Source organism: Pseudorca crassidens, chromosome 11 (genome assembly GCF_039906515.1).
Source record: "Pseudorca crassidens isolate mPseCra1 chromosome 11, mPseCra1.hap1, whole genome shotgun sequence".
Lineage (NCBI taxonomy): Eukaryota > Metazoa > Chordata > Mammalia > Artiodactyla > Delphinidae > Pseudorca > Pseudorca crassidens.
In genome coordinates, this window is record NC_090306.1 from 43,435,581 (window position 1) to 43,456,662 (window position 21,082).

Below are 21,082 nucleotides of genomic sequence, written 5' to 3' on the forward strand. Positions count from 1 at the left end.
GGGAGTGCGATTGCTGGGTTGTAAATTTTACGGAGCGGACCAGTAGGAAATGAGAAGGGGGGGGGGTAAACGATAACTGAGGGCCTGCTGTTTGGTGCTAAGGAGCTGGCCTTGTCCTGACGGCAGCAGAGAGCACTGAAGGGCTTCTTGAGCAAGGGAATGGTCAGATTTATGTCCTCACATCTCAGGTGACTAGAGAGTAGACTGGGGGAAAGGGGCTAGTTGAAAGGCAATTATACACTACTGCCCAGATGTGATCTCTCTCCTGTCTCACGAAAAGGAAGCAGAGCTCCTTGGAGAAATGGCCCAGGAAATGTACAAGATGAACCTGGAACATAATGTTCTGCCAGAAGGCAAAGGAGCTGTCAAAGGTGACTACTGTAGTATCATTCAGAAGGACTCGGGGGCTAATCTAAAGAGGCTCCTCCTGGCCAAAGATGGGATAATTTGAGCATCAGTAAACTCAAAAGTTCATGATATTTTTAAAATATTGGTCAGCTTTGGTGGATGCTAGAAACCAGTCACTTCGTCAATAAACAGCAGCATTTATCCTTTCTTTTCTGTATAAACTGTACTTCAGGGTAATCAAAAAGTCAGTAAAAGTTTCTCTCTATAGGGGCTTCCCTGGTGGCGCAGTGGTTGAGAATCTGCCTGCTAATGCGGGGGACACGGGTTCGAGCCCTGGTCTGGGAGGATCCCACATGCCGCGGAGCAACTAGGCCCGTGAGCCACAACTACTGAGCCTGCGCGTCTGGAGCCTGTGCTCCGCAACAAGAGAGACTGCGACGGTGAGAGGCCCGCGCACCGCGATGAAGAGTGGCCCCCGCTTGCCACAGCTAGAGAAAGCCCTCGCACAGAAACTAAGACCCAACACAGCAAAAATAAATAAATCAATTAATAAACTCTTACCCCCAACATCTTTAAAAAATATGTTTCTCTCTATAGAAGTACTCCAGCTATTACATGAAGGAATTATAGGATTAGTATCACTATTTTAACTGACGAAATAATGAAGCTAGGAGATGATAATCAATAGCCAACAACATCATATTAAGAGACAAGCTGACATATGCCTCCTGATGGAAGTAAGCAACACGTCCAAAAAGTTGAATCTCAGGCATATTACATTCTAGATCAAGTACCAGTTTACAGGGAAGACGGGTCAGAGGACCACGTTAAATGACATAATGGGGATGCAAGCCACAAAATCTAGTAAAACTGTAAGGACAAACCTAGATTCTTTTTTAAGAAAAAGAAAAGGCGAAGAAGGAAGAACGCAATTAAAAAACAACAACAACAATAGAGGGAAAGGAACCTAGAGGTTAAGACTTACGAGCCATATCAAGAAAATGGCAATGATGTAGACCTGAATTGGATCCTGATTCAAATAAACCAACTGTAAAGGAGAGAGAGGGAGAGAGAGGGAGAACTGGGGCAACTTGAACCTGTGGTAACCATTCTCCAGGATGCCCACCCACCCCTCAAAAATCCTGGCCTCCTGGCATTCATACCCTCTACGTGGAAGCAGGCTGGTACTTATAATGGGACGAACACTGCAGAACTGTGTGATTTACGCAGCTTGGTCATGAAGGGCATTGCAGCTTCCTCCTTGGCTCTCTGGTGCGAAGGAGGGAAACCAGGCATGGGATCAGGGCCGTTCAAGCTGCCCCGTGGAGAGTGCTTGCAGAGGGGACCCAAGCCACAGCCAGCACTGAATTGCCAGCCAGTGTGATTGAGCCACCTGGAAAGCGGATCCTCCAGGAACTGTCAAGCTTTCAAGTGACTGCAATCTCAGGAGACACTGAGCCGGAACTAGCTAAGCTGCTCCTGAATTCCTGACCCACAGAAACTGAGTGACAGTAAATGTTTATTGTTATTTTAAACCACTAAGTTACACAGCAATAGATAACTAATACCAACACAGACTAGATAGTTGAGGATTTAAAGTATTGCTAATGCTAAGTATATAATATAATTAATATAAATACTGCTAATCATGTAATTGTGATGATGTTCTTTAAAAGTTATCTTTTAGAGGTGCATACTGAAATATCTATAGATGTATTAATATGCTGTCTGAGATTCGCTTCAAAATAATACAGTTAGGGACTTCCCTGGTGGCGCAGTGGTTAAGAATCCGCCTGCCAATGCAGGGGACACGGGTTCGAGCCCTGGTCCCGGAAGATCCCACATGCCGTGGAGCAGCTAAGCCCGTGCACCACAACTACTGAGGCCTCGTGCCGCAACTGCTGAAGCCCGCGCACCTAGAGCCTGGGCTCTGCAAAAAGAGAAGCCGCTGCAATGAGAAGCCCGTGCACCGCAACAAAGAGTAGCCCCTGCTCGCTGCAACTAGAGAAAGCCTGCATACAGCAACGAAGACCCAACGCAGCCATAAATAAATAAATAATGAGGTTAGGTGGCAGCAGGGAGTGGAGGGTATAGGTGAAGTGAATGGTCATGAGTTTATATTAGTCGTAGCTGGGCAATGGACATATTCGCTGTATTATTCTCTCTACCTTTTTGTACGGTTGAAATTTTCTATAATAGTTTTTTAAAAAAAGGTACTTAGCAATGGTCCAGGCAAGAGAAAAGATGGTGTGAAATAGAACAGTTGTTATAAGGATAGGAAGGTAGACAATGAAATAAAATATTCAGGAGGTGAAATGTCCAGGCCTTAGTGAATGAATAGATGCAGAGAGGAGAGAGAGAAGAATCTAGGGTAACTCTCAGGTGTCCGGACGGTCCTACCAGCCACTTGCCAGCTCTGCAAACTTGGGAGACTCAGTCAGCCTTTCTGTGTCTCATTTTCCCATGTGTAAAATGGAGGTAAAAACACACTTACCTCATAGGATGATTGTGAGGATTAAGTTAATTAAAACATGTAAAGAAAGCACTTAGTACGGTGTTTGGCGCGTAGTAAATCCTCCAAGCCTTAGCTCTTCCACTGGGGAAGCCCAGGACTGGGGGTGGGGAGGCCACCATCAGGGATTTCCACAAAGGTGCCAGGAGGCCTTTGCATATAAATCTGAAGCTCGGGGAGAAGTCAGGGATAGACATGTGGATGACTCGGCACATTTTAAACCCATACGAACGAGTCAGCTCCTTGAACAGACACTTCACCAAAACAGATACACAAATAGCAAATAAGCACATGAAAAGCTCTTAAACCTCATTAGGTGTTAGGCAAATGCAAATGAAGTCAACCACGAAATACCACTATACACTCACTGATGAGGATGGCTAAAATTTTTTTTGTTAATTGTGATAAAACCAAGTACTGATGAGAAGTGGAGCCACTGGATCCCTCACACTGCCAAGCGGTGAGGTAAAATGGTACAACCTCTGGAAAACAACTGGCAGTTTCTTCTAAAATTAAACATGTATTAACCACACAACGTAGCGATTGCACTACTGGGTATTTATCCTAGAGAAATAAAAATTTGTATCCACGCAAAAATCTGAACAGAATGTTCAGAGAAGCTTTATTTGTAATAGCCAAAAACTGGAAACGATCCAAACATCCTTCAACAGGGGAATGTACACACTAACTAATACATGCATGTAAATACATGCAGAGTAGCGATGGAATGCTACTCTGCAATAGAAAGGAAAAGCTATAGATACAGACAACTCAGGTGCATCTCAAAGGCATTATTTTATGAAGATGGAGTGAGCCCAGTGGAATTCCAGGAACCTCACCATTTAAGGAGCATATGGAAATCTTTTAAATCTGTGCACTACCCTCAAACTCAACTCCTGCTGCCTAGGTGCAGGCCCTACTGAATCTTGCCTGGAATATTGCTCCAGCCTCCTCACCGGCCTCCGAGTACCCAGCCTTGGGTCTCTCCCGTGCACTCTGCACACTATTTCTAGACGAATCTTTCTGATGGCGAGCACTGAACTTTTCAATGACTCATTTTTGCTGTCAGGATAAAGTCCAAACTTCCCATCATACATTCAAGTCTCCTGCTTACCTCTGTCCTCTTATCTTTTAGTCCTCCAGCCATAATACACTCATATTTACGCTAGAATGTTCCATTTGATCCCTCACTGCTAGGCCTTGGTATTTTTATTTTTCTGCCTAGAACTCTTACCCACACCCACTTGGCCTGACTCATCATACCCACCCTGCAGTTCTTAGTTTTGATACCACCTCATCTAGGAAGCCTTCTCTGAGCCCCCAAGACTGGGCTTTAGCCCCTTCTGGGGTCTCCACAGCATCCGGGCACCCTCCATCAGAGCACTACCTGCGCTCTCCTACGATCCGTCACCCAGTGACTGGCATCACCCACTAGAACTGTGAGTCCCAAGGGCTGGGACATGCCACATTTATCCCTGGGTCCCTGGTTTAGTTAGCTCAGTGTTCACACCTACTAGGTGCCTGGTGAATGTTCCTTGTGTGAACAACAGTGTGGGTGCATGAGGAGATGAAGGAATGAAAGGGGAGGCCCGGCGTGGGGCGCAAGGGCCCCTGCAGAGTGTCCTGACTTCAGAAGGGGCAGGAAGAGAGAGGCAAACCAGGCCCAGAGTTCCTTCTGCTCCCTTGCCAACGCTGCCTGCCTTGGGACTGGCTGTGGGAAAATTGCCCACCCTGAGGTCCAGCTGGTGCTGGACTGGCGAGGGAGGTTCCAGGTGAAACAGACTCTGACAGGGACAGTTTATGTCCGTCCAAGTCCACATATTCATGTTCTCTGTACTTTGTGCAACGCGTGTATTGGGTGTGGGGAGACAGTAGCCAGGATGCGGTGTGATGGTCACCAGGGGTGAAGGGAGGGGACCCTGCATCTCGTCTTCTCGCCACAGAGTGGCACTTCAGGCCTGCAAACCTCTTAGGTGGGCGCTGCCGCTATTGCGCCACCTGGTGGCCATGTATTTTCCGACTGTTCCGTAGGAAATGATTTTTTTCTTTTCAAGTTGAAGAATCTCAAACAAAGAACATATGCGGCATACTTGACTTTGAGGCTTTTAAATAACTCCTTGGATCGCTTCTGCCTTAGAGAAGGCCCCCAGTGCTACCCTGTTAGCTACCCTACGAGTTAACGACGGAAACCCTATTTTCTGGTGGCTTCTGCCACCTTAGGTCCCAGCTGCCCTCTGCTCGGACTCTTCCTTGCCCACTCACCCTCCCGCAGGAATCATCCGCGGCGCTTACCAGAGACCCGTGTTCAACTCCTGTGCTCCTGTGGGTGGCCCTCCGCCACCCACTGCCCGGTTCCTCGATCTTCACGCCTCCCAGGGCTTTCACTTCCGGCTCATTTCAGCTAGCCTCAGAGTATCGAAGTCTACTCTTCCAGTCTCAGCCCACAGCCCACAACGTCCCAGCTCTCGCATGCTCTCTCCCTTGCATTCTGGGTGCATTGAAACTCCAGTCCTGCCCCCTTAACCCCTCCACTTTATCCTGCTCCTTTCAAGGCCCCTCAGGCATAACCTCTGTCTTTGTTTAATGCAGACTCTGGAGCTGGACTGCCTGGGTTTGAATCACAGGTCTTCCACAGACAAGCTTTGACCTTGGGCAGCTTACGTAAGCTCTCTGAGCCTCACTCTCATATTAAAATAGGGATAAATACCTACCTAAAAAGGTTGTGGTGAGGATGGACTGAATTAATATGTGTGAGCACTTAGAACAGTGCCTGGCACACTGTAAATGCTGTGTGTGTGTTTGCTCTTATACGTTATTATTATTGCTCAGGCTGGAGCCTATGGTGGATGACATCGCCAGCCACCTCAACAAAGCCCATCCTTGCACTAAGCCCACCATCTTCCTTTTCTAGTCCTAGAACCAGGCCTCTGCACCTGCTAAGAGAAGAAACAGGAACCACAGAAATCCCACTTTCCTGCAGATTGTGCCACTGGACGTTTCTGCTTCTCAGCCTCCGTTGGGCTCCAGCCTCCTTTGAAAAATCCTTGACTTGTCCTTACCCTGGTCCCTCTGCTCTGTCTGCAGTGACCATTCCGCATCATCACCACTTTCCCCAGGCACATGGTATGAAATTCAAAAGGTATAAAAGGTTACAGTGAAAAAAGAGTCCCTCTGTGGTAACTTGATAAACATGCCACCATATTTTGTAGTCTATCCTCTTGACGCGGATGACCCCTTGTCTCCCACACTCTGATCCGCACAGCCCTGCACATTCCCTGCTCTGTTCCCGTCTCCCGAAACCCTTCCACTGGGTCCTCTCAAGCTCATGGCTCTTCATCAGCAAACTTCTCATGGACACAGCCTCTTCGAATGTTCCCTTTGACCTCCTGGCTTTCCCTGAGGACGCCCTCCCTGCAGACCTCTCAAGTGGGCACTGCTGTCTCTCCCTCAGCCCCTGTGCCATAAGGCCAGCGGGTGTGTAGGCACCCTCTGTACTCCTCAGTGCTTTCAGACCGTTTTTCTTCCCTAAAGTCCCTCAGCTTTGAATCTCATGTCAATGGACAATTCCACCCATCATGTCCCTCTTTTCCACTTGTCTATCAATCTCTGGGTTACTTCCTCTTATTTCTTGAGGTTTTGGCTCCTGCCTCACTGTCACCCCCTCTGATGCTAATTCTGTCCTAATTCTGAGAGCTCTCAATATCTACAGAGGTAATCCTCCCAGTACTTTGGCCTCTGCATTCCATGACCTCTTTTCCAATGACCTTGCCCTCTACCCTATCTGAGCCACTCACTCCCATGGTCATCCCCTGGTCCTTCTCATTACCCACAACTGCAACCCTTCTGTATTAGTGTCCCAGGGCTTCCGTAACAAAGTGTCACAGATTGGGTGGCTCAAAAACCAGAAATTAACTTGCTCACAGTTCTGGAGGCTACAAGTCTGATCAAGGTGTTAGTTAGCAGGGTTGCTTCCTTCTGAGGGCTGTTGAAGAAGAATCTGTTCCTCTCAGCCCTCTCCCCTAGCTTCTGGTGGTTTGCTGGCAATCGCTGGCATTCCTTGGCTTGCAGATGCCTCACCCTGATCTCTGCCATCATGTTCACGTGGCATTCTCCCTGTGTCCAATTTTCCCCTTTTTTATAAGGACATCAGTCATTTTGGATTAGGGCCCACTCAGATGACCTCATTTTAACTTGATTACTTCTGTAAGGGCATTTCCCAAGGTACTGGGGTTTAGGACTTCAATATTTTTTAAGGAGGGGAGAGACACAATTCAACCCATAACATCTCCCATTCTCCCATAATCTCAGTTTCACGCATCCCATCCTCTGACTATCACCTCTTTTCTTCCCAACGTCTTTCCAACTCATTCCCCCTAGTACTTTATCTTCAAAACTCTTTTGATTCCACCAGTACCTTCAATCTACTGATTCTACCTCCCTTCATGCCTCTCTCCTTTATTGCTCTCTCTTCCCTCTTTAACCAGTGTAAAGCCCACAGCCAGTTAACAGAATTGCTTCCATGCATGTATCTTCGATTCCCTTGCCTCTCTCTCTTTGTTGCACTTATTTGGCAAATTGGCAGCCCTGGCTAATCCAACTTGCTCCCTATTCAGTACCTAATATGGCAGGAGAAAACCCCCCCAACACATTCATATTAGTAAGTCTCACTTTTAATTCCTAATCACCTAAAGTGGACCCTTCACGCTGCCTGGTAATCCTGCTATATTCTCTAGCCTATTCACTAACTTTTGAGCTCCTAGATAACTACTCATTCTATCTCCTCTCTTCTCAAACCTCCAACAACTCTTTCTCCCATCCTTCCTCTTGGCCAATGACCGTGATTATTTCCTTGAGAAAATAAAAGCAATCAGAAAAGTTCTTCTGGGACTTCCCTGGTGGCGCAGTGGTTAAGAATCCACCTGCCAATGCAGGGGACATGGGTTCGAGCTCTGGTCCTGGAAGATCCCACTTGCCGCGGAGCAACTAAGCCCGTGCACCACAACTACTGAGGCTGCGCGTCTGGAACCTGTGCTCTGCAACAAGAGAGGCCGTGATAGTGAGAGGCCTGCGCACCGCGATGAAGAGTGGCCCCCGCTTTCTGCGATTAGAGAAAGCCCTCGCACAGAAATGAAGACCCAACACAGCCAAAAATAAATCAAAAAAAAAAATTTGATACTACTCAATGATGTAGAAGATAGTCTCACTTATACATTGTCGACGAAGCGCAATTTGCTAATACCTATAAAAGTTTTTAAATTAAGCATATTCTATAATGCAGCAATTCCATTTATAGGAATTTATCTTATGGAAATACACAAGAGTGGCCAAAGACACATATGCAACGTTCACTGCAGCATTGTTTGTCATGGGAAAACACGTAAACATTGCACACCCATACAATGGAAGACCGTGTAGGATAATGGATATTATCCTAATGGATATTCATGGGCTTTGGAAAGATCTCCAAGATACATTAGTAAGTGCTGAAAGAAGCAGATCAGTAATTATAGAATAATCTCATTGTCTAATAAAAGGTCAACATAAACATACTCTGTGTGTTTGTGCATTTAAAAAGCAATTTGAGGGAGCTATCCCTTAGAGCTATCTGAGAGACTGTCTCCTGGACTTGAAGTCCTCAGAATGTCCACCGAATAAAACATAATTCTCAAAGGAAAAAAAAAAGTGATTTGAAAGGAATTCCAATCAACTTGGGTTATGTCTGGGGAGTAAGACTGGGAGTTGGAATATGAGAGACTTCCTCTTCCTTATATGAATATTCTATTCAATCTCAATTAGTTTTTAGACCATGAACATGCACTTTTATAATCTATGTCTTTAATAATTACAAAAGAAGGTTTTTAAAAAAGATCTTCCTTACCCCAAGATCAAAGAAATGCTCACCTATACTTACTTTAAATTCATATGTCGGGCTTCCCTGGTGGCGCAGTGGTTGGGGGTCTGCCTGCCGATGCGGGGGACGTGGGTTCGTGCCCCGGTCCGGCAAGATGCCGCGGAGTGGCTGGGTCCGTGAGCCATGGCCGCTGGGCCTGCGCGTCCGGAGCCTGTGCTCCGCAACGGGAGAGGCCACAACAGTGAGAGGCCCGCGTACCGCAAAAAAAAAAAAAAAAAAAAAACATATGTCTTAAAAAAAATTACTTATATGCTTGAATTAACTCACCCAGGACTATAGAAGGGGATACATACCTAGAATTTGCTGCAGAGAATGACTGTTTCCTTTAAAAACTTTTTGATAAAGGAAACAAAACACTATTTGTAGAAAATCTAGAAGAGGGTGAAGAAGAAAATAAAAACCACTGGCAACCCACAGAAAACCTCAGTTAACATTTTGGGACATTTCCTGCAAGAGACAGGGTACCCATTAAGGTGGAATCTGGAACCTTTTTATAGTCTTTTGCTGATGACTTGATGACATTTGTGGGGGACAAGGTAGGGGGGTCTGAAAGTTTGGGCTTCTTTTGTCTGGGAAATCCAGCAGAAAGGGTCATACACAATGGTAAGGCAAACATTCACCCATTGTTCATGGAGAAAAAAGTGAGGTCACCTTAACTCTGCAAGCAGATGTTGCAAACTGAGATATGAAGTGTCCTGCCATAGTGAGAGGATCAAGTGGTCTTTTAGCCAAACCCTTCCCTGAAGTACAAAGAGAAATTGGTTTCCTGGGAGTGTCTTGAACTCACCTGTGTGTCCCCTGCCACAGAATTATTTCAGATGGAATATTCTGTTTGTGTGGAGGGCACACACAGCCATGTGCGCCGGGGGTGGCTTGTCTGGGCCCAGCACCCCTTAGCAGCACACTAGGGGACCTAGGGACGAGAGCTGCCCGCCTTGGAATGGTTGGTAGGGAAGGGCTGGCTCCAGGTACCAAGTATGGCTGATGCTACTCTGCCCTGGTGACTGGCAGTGAGCTTTTTCTCAGGTGGCCCACGTTGCCCTGGGGCCGAAGAGGCCACCTTGCATTTGCAATCACTGCAGGACAGAGCCCAGCAGCAGACTGAGCAGACCCTGGTGACAGAAACATGCATGGATCCTTGGTCTCAGCTTGTAGGAGGTGGAGTCCAGAGTTGAACCCACCATGCCAAGCTCCTTCCCGGAAAGGAAGTAGGATAAATATCCTGTAGGCGAACAATTCTGTTTTAACAAGGAAATGAGGTAATGCATCAGGTTCAAACAGAATGAAGGGCTTAAGAAACCAAGAAATAAAAAGTTAAGAGAAGGATGTAGACTTCTTTAAGCCCGCCTGGCAAGAGGCAGAGATCAGCAGCTTGGTAATAACATCCTTAGGCCCCTAAAAGCAGAAGGGACAGTGGCATAGCTACCTGGAAGCAGAAGATAGAAGAAAATGCGATCCTGACATTTGAAGAAAATCAAGATGTCTGACTCGACACTTCTCTAAGTCGTGTTAATTTCCTCAATGATGACATCAACTAAGGGAAACAGGAGGGAAAATGGCCAGGTTGGGAGAGGGGTGGGAAGAGCAGAGAGCTGATGAGAAAGCTGGTCTGGTCCAATTTCCCAATCGTCCATAGATAAGGAAAACCAAGGCCCAGAGAAGGGATGTAACTTTCCCCACAGAACCAGACTCAGTGGCTAAGAAAGACTCTTGACGCCCAGTCCAGTGCTCTCCAGCCCTGCCCCTCAGAAGTGATCCAAGGCCAAAAAGGGAGGAGGAGATTAAAGTCCTGGCAGAAGAGAGCAAAGTTACACACCCAAAAAGAATCACTCCCACCAGGCTCCATCATTTCTCAGCCTTGGAAAATCACTGAATATTTATTATTATTTTTTTTGGCTGCGCCATGTGGCATGCAGGCTCTTAGTTCCCCCACCAGGTATCGAATCCATGCCCCTGCACTGGGAGCACAGAGTCTTAACCACTGGACCACCAAGAAATTCCCCCATTGAATGTTTTCGAGCTTCAATGTCTTCATCTATGAAATGAAACAGGAGGCTGGCAATATGGTAGGTATTTAACGGGGAGTTCTTTCACTGCTCTCTGGACCATTCAGGGCTGGAGAAACACTGCTGGAAGGAGCTAGTATAAAGGGAGGCGTTAACAACCTCCCCGCCCCTGACCTTCCTTGGGCTGGTCAGAGTACAGGACAGCATCCAGTGGTATAACCGAGTTGTGAACAGGCCCAGCACTACTCCCTGTCCAGGCACCCCTTACCTCAGCTTGGCAAGCCTGTGATGTCAACAAAGACCATGTATTCAGTACAGGGCCCCCTATCTCCATGATGAACTGTCCAGAGTCCCAGCCACAAGGCCAGGGGTGTTAAGCATGCATGATGCCCAGGTGGCCTCCAGACGGTATGTCATGGGGCGGCGGTGAGTGCAGACAACGGCAGGGGGTATGCTCTGGACGAGTCACCCCACATCTTGCAACCTGGGCCGGAAGGAGGCCTTCCCATAGGCCCAACTTGACTGGCCAGTGTGAGATGGGCTGGGGCCACCTGGGTCACCTTCAGGTCACTGTCCAACTCCACGTCTAACAGGAAATCCAAGGGCTGGAGGGCGACAACCACTCACCCCATGGCCTTCTCACGTCACACGGAGACCCTTCCACACAGCCTCATTCCTGGCCTCCCCATCCTAAAGTGAGAATTCGAGAGCCAGGGGAACTTCTGGCTGAAATCTGAGGTAGAAATAGGGGCAAGAAGCTCTGAGGAAAGCCCAAAGTCCGTGGAGAGACTAGAAGGCGGCAAGTTGGAGGCCCAGTTACGCCTCACTTCACGACAACGGGAGGTGTGGACACTTAACTCTGTCTACTCCTGGGCCCCTGAAGCTCAGATGCACGTCCCACCTGAGCTGGTATGTCCAGTGTTTGAGCGCACGCCCAAAGACGCCCTCCCCATCTTCTCTCCGAGGGGCAGCCCAGCCTTCTGCCCCACCCAAGCTCTGTGCCAGGGGAATTTCCCCACCCCCAGGCACCATTCCAGGTCTAAACAGACCCCACTTCCCCAACCCTTAGTTACCTTCTAGGGTGACTCCAGTCAGTGGCCCTGGTGGAGGGAGCTGCCTCACAAGGGAGCCTGGAGCAGAGTCCAGGGCCCTGGAGTCCTGCACCCCGGTGCCCACGCAGTCTCCACCTGCCTGTCCATCCCTGAGTCCTCCCACAGAATGAGCTGAGTCAGGGGCAGGGAGGGGCCTCCACGTTTTATTAGGGATACGGCAGAAGCAGAGGCTGGAAGCAGAGCAGCCGCGTTTTTTAACAACAGATAAATTAACCGCAGTGTGGGGATGGGAGGAGGGGGCGCGGGCGGGTGGAGACTGGGCCAGGTGCTTTAATATAAAAAAAAACACAACAAAAAAGACAACAAATGGGCCCCCAAGACATGGGGCAGGAGAGGGCAGCACCATCCAGACAGCGGGGAGGGCCAGGGCAGACAGAGAGAAGGCAACTTGACCCCTCGCCCCTGAACTCCACCAGCACGGGGCTTCTGAGGCAGGGGAGCTGCCAGGGTGGGTGGAGATGGCACGGCTGGTGGGCAGGAAGCCCAGCACCACAAGATGGCTCAGCCTGAAGTGGGAGCTGGGGGCCGGGACACAGCGGCCTCGAACCCCCAGTCCCGCAGAGGAAGAGCCTTACTCTGGGTGAGAGAAGGGACCAAGGGTGGGGTCTCTCCCTGAGCTGAGAGCGGTCATCTCCTCCACAGCAGCGGCGGGCAGTGGGGTGTGCCGGGGACCCCCTTCACCTTCTTGTCCATCTACCTCCTTGGTCCCTTCAGGGCGGGGCGTGAGGCGAGCCGGCCCAGTCCGCGGTCTCCGACGCCAGAGCGGGGCGTGGTCACTGCAACCGCTCAGCCCTGACTCCCGCAGGAGGACAGCGAGTCGTAGAGTGAGTCACTGAGAGACTCTGAGGTCTCCAGCCCCGGGGGACCCCCACTGGCCACTCTCCCTTCCTCGCCCACGTCCGATGTGCTGGGGGTGCGGCTCCCCCCAAACGCTGGGCCCTGGGGCGCAGGAGCTGGGCGGCTGGGCTCCAGGCTCCGCTTTCCGTCCACGTCCACGGGCAGGGCCTGGGGAAGGAGGGAAGGCTCGGGAGGAAGCTCCTCTCACCCCTCCCCGCCTGAGAGGCTCTGCCCACCTGACGGGGGCGCTGCAGAGGAAGCAGGCTGGAGGCGCGACTGAGCACAGTCCCACAGTCCCACCAAGGTTCCGGAAGGGAGAGAAGCCCTTTCCCCAAGAGGGGTGTGAGAAGGTGGGGGTGGGGGGTGGGCTGCCCACTCAGTCCTCCTCCCGGACAGGGCTGTACCTCACCCCATGTCGTTCCCTCCTGCCCTCCAGTGCTGTTCCCTTTTCCCCTTCGGCCATGCTCACCATGGGGGTCCTGGGCAGCCCCTCCAGTTGTCGGGGTGGGCATAGGAAAGGGTCAGAGGAGCCGCTGGCTGCCCTCGCGTTGGGGAAGGTCCAGTTCTTGGCCAGCTGGACAGGAGCAGGAGGACCTGGGTCTTCACAAGGATCTATGCAGGGACAAGGGGAAGGTGGGTGGTGGGTGGAGCTCCCAGAGAGGCCCACCCCCCTGCCCAGGCACTCACCGTGGGGACAGGTCTGATGGCCCCGGTGGCCCGGAGCAGCGGTGAGCAGGGCGGGGAAGGCCGGCATGCTGGGGTGCCGCCCGCTCACCAGCAGCTCCTCTATGCCAGGCACCTCACGCTCCAGTGTGTGGGCACGGCGGGGGACTTTGGTAAGGGGTGGGGGCCGAGCTGGGGGCACCCCGGCTGGGGGCTCCAGCCGTGGTGGCTTGGTCTTGGGAAGATTCTTACTGGGGGTCCCACTGCTGCCATGGTCTGGGGGCGGGAAGGTCCCAATGCCACTGTCCAGAGTTCGAGTCAAAGAGCCACAGGCTGGGGAGGGGAGGGGAAGTCAGGGATGTGAAGCTGCAAACGGCTCAGCCCCTCTGCTTTCTTCTGGCTTTCTGCCCCTGCCCAGGTCCCACCCTTGGTCAGGGCCCCTCCTGGCCCCACCGGCTCAGTCATCCCTGCCTGCCCTGCCCCACCTCCCCTAGTCCTGGGGAAGAGGGCGGGGCAGGTACCCTATTAGGCTGGGAGGGATTTATTCCTGTGCATCCCCAGTGCCCACTGATGCTTGGCACCCAGATGCTATAGGGCCTGGCACCTGCCGTGGTGACAGGAAGGAGTAAAGCAAGCAGGGGGTAAGGGGCAGGTCCCAGCCTTGGCCCTTGACCCTGCTGACCTGTGAAATGTGAAGTGGGCACTGGCTCAGCCAGACTGTCCTCTGAGGGCATCTCTTCCCGCCTCCCCGGCTCGCTGCTTGGCTGTACAGGGTACAGGAGACCTCAGAGCCCATTCCTCCTCCACCCTAATCCCCTCCATCAGGATCCTTGGAGTATGGGTCTGAGAGTCCTGGCAACCTGCCAGCCCTCAGGAGGCCCTCTCCCCTCCCCATTCTCCTCGGAGACCAGAAAGGCATCCAGCAGCTTCCAGGTCCCAGGGAAGGGGAGCCCCCCAGGCGGTAAGAGACCTGGCAGGGCCACAGAGCCAGGCCCTCCACCCAGCCTGCACCCCAGGAACTTACCTTCCCAGGAGGTTTTCCGCAGCCCTGAAGAGGGCCCACCAGGCCATTTCGGGGCCCACAGGCCGGCCAGGGGTTCTTGGGGTCAGAGGACACTGGTTGGAAATCGCCATACTCAGGTTTGGGCTCCCGCCAGCTCTTGGGGGGCAGCTCCTTGCCATCCACCCTAGGGGAAGCAGTGCAGATTGCTGTGAGGGAGGCCTGAGCCCACTCACACATTCTGGCCTCCCTCCCTCCAATGGTGCTGGGCCTAGTGAGGCACCCACTGCTCCCTGCCCCTGGGGAAGAGGACATATCCCTGGTGGCTTCCCACATCAACCTCTCCTGACACCAGGAACAGGCCAAGACCCCAGGGAAAACTCCAGAGGATCAGCAGGGGCAGGGAATATGGGAGAACTCCCCCAAAGCTACTCAGGGTCAAGCCTAGAGACCTCTCCGACAATGTCTGCCGGTAGAGAGCAAACTTGGTCACATACTGGTCCACACGCGACACACCCTGCCTACCCCAGCTGACTTTGAGCGCACTTGCTGTCCAAACCACACCCTACCTGGAGCCCGATTCCTGAGGACATTCTGCCTTACCTGGCCCAGACACAGCAACCCCAAGATGGGGTAGCCCCTTCTCTAAACCACAGCTCCTTTTGCCGAGTCTGTGGCAGGTGCCAAAGGGCAAGATGGGAAGGGAGCCCTCCTTTTTCTACAGGATAGAAAACCCCGGAGGGAGAAGACCTGCATCAGCCCAGTTAGGTACTAGCACTCCCTTAACTACTGCAATGCTGCACCTCAGACAGGCTGCCTCACCTGACTCAAGACAGTCCAAGAAAATGTGGACTGTTAACTCTTCTCAAATGAGAAACTGGGTCTCAGCAAGTTGAATATCAGCCAGCCACAGAAGAGGGGAGCTGGGACACAAACCCCTGGCCCCTTGTTCGAGGCCCCAGTCTCTCCTCTGGGCCAGGCCGTTAACCCTCAAGATGCTTTGGTGCCATTTCATTTGACCTCCTACACCCTTTGACCTCTGGGAAGCCCCAGTTCCTGGGAAAGGCAGTCCCAACCCCAGGGATGCCTGTGTAGGGAAAAGGGCCCCCAGCCACCAAGCCCCTGCCAGCTGGTCCCAGGCTCTCACCTGTTGAGCAGCTGCTGCATGAAGGTGTCCGCACCCTGGTACATGCCGGCCAGCTGGCCCTGCACCTGCCCCAGGCCTACACCGGGCCCTGGCGCTGGTCCCCCGGGCCGTGGCCGGGCCCTGCTGCTCAGGTAGGCCTTCTCCTCCTCCAGTGCCCGGCGCAGGTCTTCCGCCTTGGCCATTAGCTTGGAGATGTTGAGGCTCTCGGCCTCCAGCTTCCGGGCTTCCATCTTGACCTCCTTCCGGAGCGGGGAGCCCCCGCCAGCCCCTTCCTTGCCCTTGGCGGCCTCTGTGCGGCGGTTCAGCGCTGGCAGCTTGCTCTTCTTAAGGCCGAACCAGCTGGCGATGCTGCTAGCGTTGCGGTGCTTGGCCTCGGTGCCGGGGGCCCGCTCCTGGCCCTGGAGCCGCAGCATGTTCTCTTCGATGCCCTTCATCACCTTCTCCTCAATGGCCGAGTGTGGGGCCCGCCCCTCAGGGCCTGGGCCTGGGTCGGCAGGGCCAGGTGCTGGGGGTGTGGGCTGGGCTGTAGTGCCGCTGCTGTCTGCCCAGGGTGGGCCCTTCCCCTTGTCAGGCTTGGGGGCCTCCTTGGTGGCTGGTGGGGCCACAGGTCGGGGCACCACCTTGGTGGGCGACTTAGAAGGCAGCTTTGTCGGGCTGCCATGGGGACTCTTATTGGGCTTGCCGAGGCTGGGGGTTGAGGTTGGCACTTTGGCAGGGGTGCGGGGTACCTGGGGGCACAGGGCCCCTGCCAGCCGGCTCTTGGCCAGCTCCACTTTGGTGAGGCAGCTCCTTGGTGAGACAGGCTCCAGGTCCACCCGGGCCCCCATGGAGTGGGAAGAGTAGACTCGGGACCCAGGGTCCCCCAGGAGCCCAGATTCCTGTTGCTTCAGGCTGCTTGTGCCTAAGGCCACGGCCCCCCGCAGGGCCCCCTTGGCTTCTGGCTGCTCAGGGGGCCTGGAGGCAGAGGGCGCTGTGTCTCCAGTGCTCTCCCCTGACTTCCCTCCTCCCCGGGCCTTCTCGGTGCCAGGCCTAGCTGGCACCCCATTCTTTTCTGGGCCCTGGGGCCCCTCGGGGCCAGTCTTCAGTTTCCCCAGGGCTGCTAATCTGTCCCGCAGAGGTGTGTAGCCAGGATCCCCAGGTCGCCGGCCCGGCCCCTGACCAGTTTTCTTGGACGAGCTGCCGGGGGTCCTGCGGCCAGGGTGGGGAGACTCCGAGCCTGCCTTGTCCAAACTCTTCTCCTGGGCACTCTCATAGGAGCAGGATTCTGGGTGGCAAGGGCTGGAGGGGACTCCAGGGCTTCTGAGGACCTCAGGGGCCCGTGGCACCTCCAGAGTTAGTTGTGGGTAGGTGGGCACCTGCAGCGGGGATGGAGGTGGCTCTGGGGAAGGCCCCCTAAAGGTGCTCCGGGAAAGGTCCAGAATGTTCTCATAGCAAGGAGACACCACTGGTCCCGGGGAAAGCGTAGTGGACAAGGCTGGCTGGGGAGGTCTGAGCTGTGCAGAATCTGGGGTTGTGGGGCAGGGTGACGGGCTGGTGGGCAGACCCTGCACCCCCTCTGGGGACAGCTCTCCTCCGCCCAGACCCCTGCGGGCCGGCAGCGGGGAGGGGCTGCCGTCTGAGCCACTGTTCCGACAGGGGATTCGGGAGTTCCGGGGGAGCTGGGGGCTGAGCTGGGGGCCCCCTGGGCTGGGTACCTTCTCTGAGGCTGGAGGCAGCTTTAGAAACTTGAGGCCTCTGGCTGGAGAGGGCAGAAGGGGTCCTTGGGCTTCCCCGGGAGAAGGGGAGCCAATTTGGAGCTTGCTTTTCACCTGAGATGAGGAGTGGGGGTGGCCAGACCGTGAGCCCAGGGGGGCGTCCCCTGCACCCATGAACACGCTGAGGAAGGGGAGAGGCCCCTGGCCCTCTGAGGTAGCACCAAAGCCCGGCCTGTGGGCCTCCGGGGTACCCCCTCCCCAAGCTGACTTGGGGAGGCCTTTGGACTTGGACAGCTGTGGGGGCCCCTGGTCTGGGGAGGATGGCTGCCTGGGACCCGGCTGTTCCCCGCTGAGTGGGCAAGCGGCCCCGGCCAAGAAGGCCTGTAGGTAAGACTCCGTGTCCTCGAGGAGCTGGCCCAGGTTCAGCTGTTTGCGGGCCAGGGCCCCGAGCAGGGTGTCAGGGCTGGGTGCCTCGTTGGGGTCACCTGCCTCATCAGAAGAGGAGGAGGAGCTGCTGCCTGGGGCGCAGGGTGGCCCGGAACCGGTGCCCTGGGCCTGTGGGAAGCCCCTACTAGGGCCCCAGGGCCGCCCAGCACTCTCTTCCTCCCCTGGGCCCCCTAAGAGGCGCTCCCAGTGCAGCAGGCCTCCCAGGCTACCAGGACCTAGTAGCAGGTAGGGGGCCCAGGGAGAGGGTTCAGGCTGAGGTGGGCCACATAGCTCGCCATTGATGGGCTCTGGGGAGCCGGAACCCTCGCCTGGAGGCGGCCAGGGGGTGGCAGGTGAGCACAGAAGCAAGGGGTCAGTCTCTTCCAGGGCTCTCAGCACCTCCAGGATCTGGGCTTTCTTTCGAAGGAACGGGGATAGGGCCTCCAGCGCTGGGGGTGGGGCGGCCGGGGGTACTGGGCCTCCTGGCCGCAGCTGCTGCTCCCAACACACCTTGGGGGAGAAATGGCATGAGGAGGAGACTGTGTGCAGGCCGGGGACCCGAGCTGGCATAACTGAGTATGCCAGGAACAGAGCTGGCCTGGTTTGTCTGTGTCCCCAAAAAGGAACTGATAGCTTCTGGGATATGCTGGAAAGCTTCCCCAGGAGTCTCTGAGTCCGGGTTACCCCAGCTGTCCTTCCTGGCACACCTCGGGTTGGGTGGGCACCCATCTCCCTTTCTGGTTATCTCAGCACCACTTGCTACCAGTATTTGTGGGTCAACAGGACTGACCACCTACAACCCTGGTATCTATGTTTGCCCCAGGGGAGGGAGGCCTGTCCATTTCTCAGGCTCCAGAAAGAACACAGACTCAAGAAAGGGATGTGATGTGGCCAAGTCCTAAGTCAGTTGCTGCAGGCAAGCCCGGGCCTCCTCAGGTCAGGCAGCTGTCCTGCTGAGCTGATCCCCGTGGAGAAGCAGACTGGGAATGACTCCATTGCAAACCCTTTCCTGCTTCTCCCGGGCCCCTTCTTAGGCCCCGTCTAATCTGGTACAGTGGTTAACTACATGGGCTCTAGAGCCAGATTGTAGGGGTTCAAGACCCAGGTCCACTGCTTAACTAGTTATATGACTTTCAGCAAGTTATTTAATCTAAGCTTCATTGTATCACCTGTAAAATAGGATGGTGATTATGTTTAATCTCACAAAATAAGATGAATGAAACCAGATATGCAAAAGAATGAATGAGTAATAGTTCTGGACTGGGATAAGTAAATATGTGTATGATTATAAATTTATGCCAAAAATTACCAAAAAAAAATGAGATCCAGGTGTCCAGCACAGTGCCTGGCACAGACTAAGAGCTCAGGAAGTATTAACTGTGAGGCTCACTGCTGTACTATAACGCCTCTGCTCACGAGACCAGTGGCTGGGGGTGGGGATCTGTTTTTCTTGGTACGAGGCAGACAGCTGAGGGCTCACACCCAGCCTGGACAAGAATCTGTGCCCGGAAGCAGCCCTTCCCCTGGGACTCATTAGGAAACAGCCGTGGAGCACCGGCTGATGAGCCCGGAGCCAGCGGAGCCACAGACCACAGTGCCCAGCGCTCCTACCTCTCTCTGCCCAGCACAGCGCCCCAGAGGCAGCGAGGTGGACGGTCCCTCAGCGGAGCTCAGGGAGGGAGAGGCTGGTGGCTCCGAAGGCAGCTGGAGTGGGACGAGTGGGATCTGCAGGGGAGAGGCGAGGTTAGCACAGGTGCTGTCCGTCCCAGGTCCCTACTCCCACAGGAAGCTATGGCTTCCCATCCAGGGGCAGGGAAACATTCTTCCAAGTCTGTTCCTTGGGTGACATCTCCCGGCCCAAGGTGTGGCTCTCACCACTTGGTCAGAGGAGCCTCGGGAGACCACAGCACAGGTAGATTGAAGACGTGCAAGCCCAGGTGGCCGGGAGGTGGGACAGGGTAGGGAGATCTGGAGAAAGAGGAGTGCCCCTGGGCCAGCAGGCAGTGGCAGGCCTAACCCAGGTGTCCAGCGAGCCTCCAGGACCCTCTGCTTTTCTGAGGGGCCTCCTCCCTGATCACAGAGAGGGTGAGCCTCGAGGCCCCTTCTTGTTCTGACTACCTGTGACCCAGCATCCACGGGGTTGGCTGAGACTAAGGGAAGAGGCATTTGTTACTGGGTCCTGGAAAAGAGACGGTGGGAGTTATCACTTCTGTCTCCCCTGAATGGCCTCATGTGAAATCTCTGCTCTGAGGATTACAAAAGTAGTACTGTTTTTGGCTGCACCACACGGCATGTGGGATCTTAGTTCCCCAACCAGGGATCAATCCTACGCCCCCTGCAGTGGAAGAGTGGAGTCCTAACCACTGGACCGCCAGGGAATTCCCACAAAAGTAGTACTTAATCATGGATCACTTCTCTCTCATTCCCCTTCTGCTAGGCATGTCGACTAGATACAAGTCAGCTTTAACTCTCCCCGTCTCATTCTCCATGGCTGTTAAATCCTGTCTCTGCGGTGTCTCTGCCTCCCCTCCAGCCTGGCCAGCTGCAGCCTCTCCTGCGGCCCACGATCCTCACACCTCTAGCCTGCTCAGCATTTCAGTCTCTCTGACCTGGCTGGGTGGCTTTTTAATCTCCTGTGTACCAGGCAGCCTAAAGCATCTTTTTCTTCTTTGTCTAAAGCGTCTCTGTACTCATAGCCTCCTCTGCCTGCCCACTGCCTCCAGAGACAAGTCTGAAGCCCTCTGCCGGCATTCCGGCCCGGCCTGCTGGTCCTTCCCTGACACCATCCCCAGCTCTCTCTCACTCACTCTTTACACATCCTTTGCTCAAGTCCAGCTAGACAACTCTCGGCTCCCTAGGATTCCCTGCTCTGTTCCTTCCACAGGGAACCCCTTCTCCCAGACCCCTACTGCAGTCTTTTAAAATCTCCCATCCATCAGGGCCCAGGTCTGACGTCACCTCCTTCAAGGAACCCTCCCCAGCCCATCTCTGATGGCCTCTCTGCCCCTTGGGCTCTTGGTCAGCAGTGTCACACTCTGTAGCCCTGCCTTAGTGTCCAGCAGCCCCAGCTCTCAGCAGTTACGTTCGCTCTGCACAGGCCACAGCTCTGTCCAATTCCATATCTGTTGGCAAAGGCACTGCTCACAGTAAGAGCTTAATTAGCATTTGCTCAATGGAGCCTCCATCCTAGCGAAGCACAACTTGGAAATAACATTAATAATGACAACTAGCCACCAGTCATTGACTATCTACTACGGGCCAAGCACTAGATATTATCTCATTTAATCCTCACAACAACCTGCAATAGAGGTATTTTTATCCCCATTTATAAGGGAAAAAACCTGTGGTTTGTGTGGTTAAATAATTTACCCAAGGTCGCACAGCTAAGAATTAGATAAGTTAGGGACCCAATCCAAGTTTATCTGA

The 21,082-nt window shown here is 53.5% G+C and overlaps 1 protein-coding gene across 15 annotated transcripts in view; it reads right to left on the reverse strand.

Annotated features, from left to right (window-relative positions):
- Nucleotides 1-12,012: 12,012 nt before the first annotated feature.
- NCKAP5L (NCK associated protein 5 like) overlaps nt 12,013-21,082 on the reverse strand; it is a 30,546-nt gene continuing 21,476 nt past the window's right edge. For 10 of the 15 annotated variants that reach the window (XM_067696461.1, XM_067696453.1, XM_067696456.1 and 7 more), the window contains 6 exons: nt 19,268-19,381; nt 15,537-18,166; nt 14,414-14,576; nt 14,072-14,153; nt 13,196-13,722; nt 12,013-12,894 (listed from right to left, as the gene is read on the reverse strand). In XM_067696461.1, coding sequence (XP_067552562.1) covers nt 12,676-12,894; nt 13,196-13,722; nt 14,072-14,153; nt 14,414-14,576; nt 15,537-18,166; nt 19,268-19,381 — 3,735 coding nt within the window. In that variant the 3' untranslated portion in view covers nt 12,013-12,675. Of the gene's footprint in view, nt 12,895-13,195; nt 13,723-14,071; nt 14,154-14,413; nt 14,577-15,536; nt 18,167-19,267; nt 19,382-21,082 lie in introns of those variants that run through there. The other 5 variants (XM_067696464.1, XM_067696452.1, XM_067696465.1 and 2 more) reach the window with 5 other exon arrangements.